The 739-nt window shown below is 57.2% G+C and overlaps 1 protein-coding gene across 1 annotated transcript in view; it reads left to right on the top strand.

The window, feature by feature from the left end:
- The window catches only part of MMACHC (methylmalonic aciduria (cobalamin deficiency) cblC type, with homocystinuria), a 6243-nt gene extending 5830 nt beyond the window's left edge, over positions 1–413 (top strand). The window contains exon 4 of the mRNA XM_018572320.1: positions 96–413. Coding sequence (XP_018427822.1) covers positions 96–407 — 312 coding nt within the window. The 3' untranslated portion in view covers positions 408–413. The remainder of the gene's footprint in view (positions 1–95) is intronic.
- The last annotated feature ends 326 nt before the right edge of the window (positions 414–739 follow it).

Below are 739 nucleotides of genomic sequence, written 5' to 3'. Positions count from 1 at the left end.
GGGGGAGTGGGCGCCCCCCCCCCCCCCCCCCCATATGTTGGATCTCAGTTGCTGGCTCTGTCCTGATCCTCCCTTTGTGTGTCTTTGTGTTGCAGAAGATGTTCGGCGTTTGCATTCACCCGCAGTACGGTGGGTGGTTCGCCATCCGCGCTGTTCTGGTGTTCACCGACGTTCGGGCCCCCGGCTTGGAGCAGGCTGTGCCCATAGACTGTGTCCCCAGCCGGGAGGACCGGATCCGCCTGCTGGAGAACTTCAACTTTAACTGGCGGGATGGGAAGTACCGGGATGTGCTGCCGGCGGAGGAGAAGTACTCCGAGGAGCAGGCGCTTTACTTCTCTACGCCACCGGCCGAGCGGATGAAGCTGCTGGAACTGTGGGGTCACCAGCCCCCCAGCCCACCCTGCTGAACCTTCAAAGGGTTAAAGGCCAGCTCCACCCAAAACTTATATTACCTTTTTTTGCCTACTTGGGACAAGCTGAAATCACTTGGGGTGGGCCACCGGTGACACCTCGACTCCAGAACTTTCCCCCTACCACCCAACTGCGTTACCCAATACGATGGCGGTGTCACTCTCTCCATATTCCTGGATAAAGAAATCATTGTGGAGTTTAAAGTGACACCCCCATCCTGGCGTCCCGGGAAGGGGAGGAGTCACATCCAGTGTAAGGAAAGAACACCCACACAAAGCTGCATTGGGACCTTTTACTGTGACCTTTGACCCTTCCAGTGTCTCGTCTT

Source organism: Nanorana parkeri, unplaced genomic scaffold (assembly GCF_000935625.1).
Source record: "Nanorana parkeri isolate BGI_ZX_2015 unplaced genomic scaffold, ASM93562v1 scaffold1997, whole genome shotgun sequence".
Taxonomy (NCBI): domain Eukaryota; kingdom Metazoa; phylum Chordata; class Amphibia; order Anura; family Dicroglossidae; genus Nanorana; species Nanorana parkeri.
The sequence above is the reverse complement of the archived record's forward strand: the minus strand, read 5'-3'. Positions and strand labels throughout refer to the sequence as shown.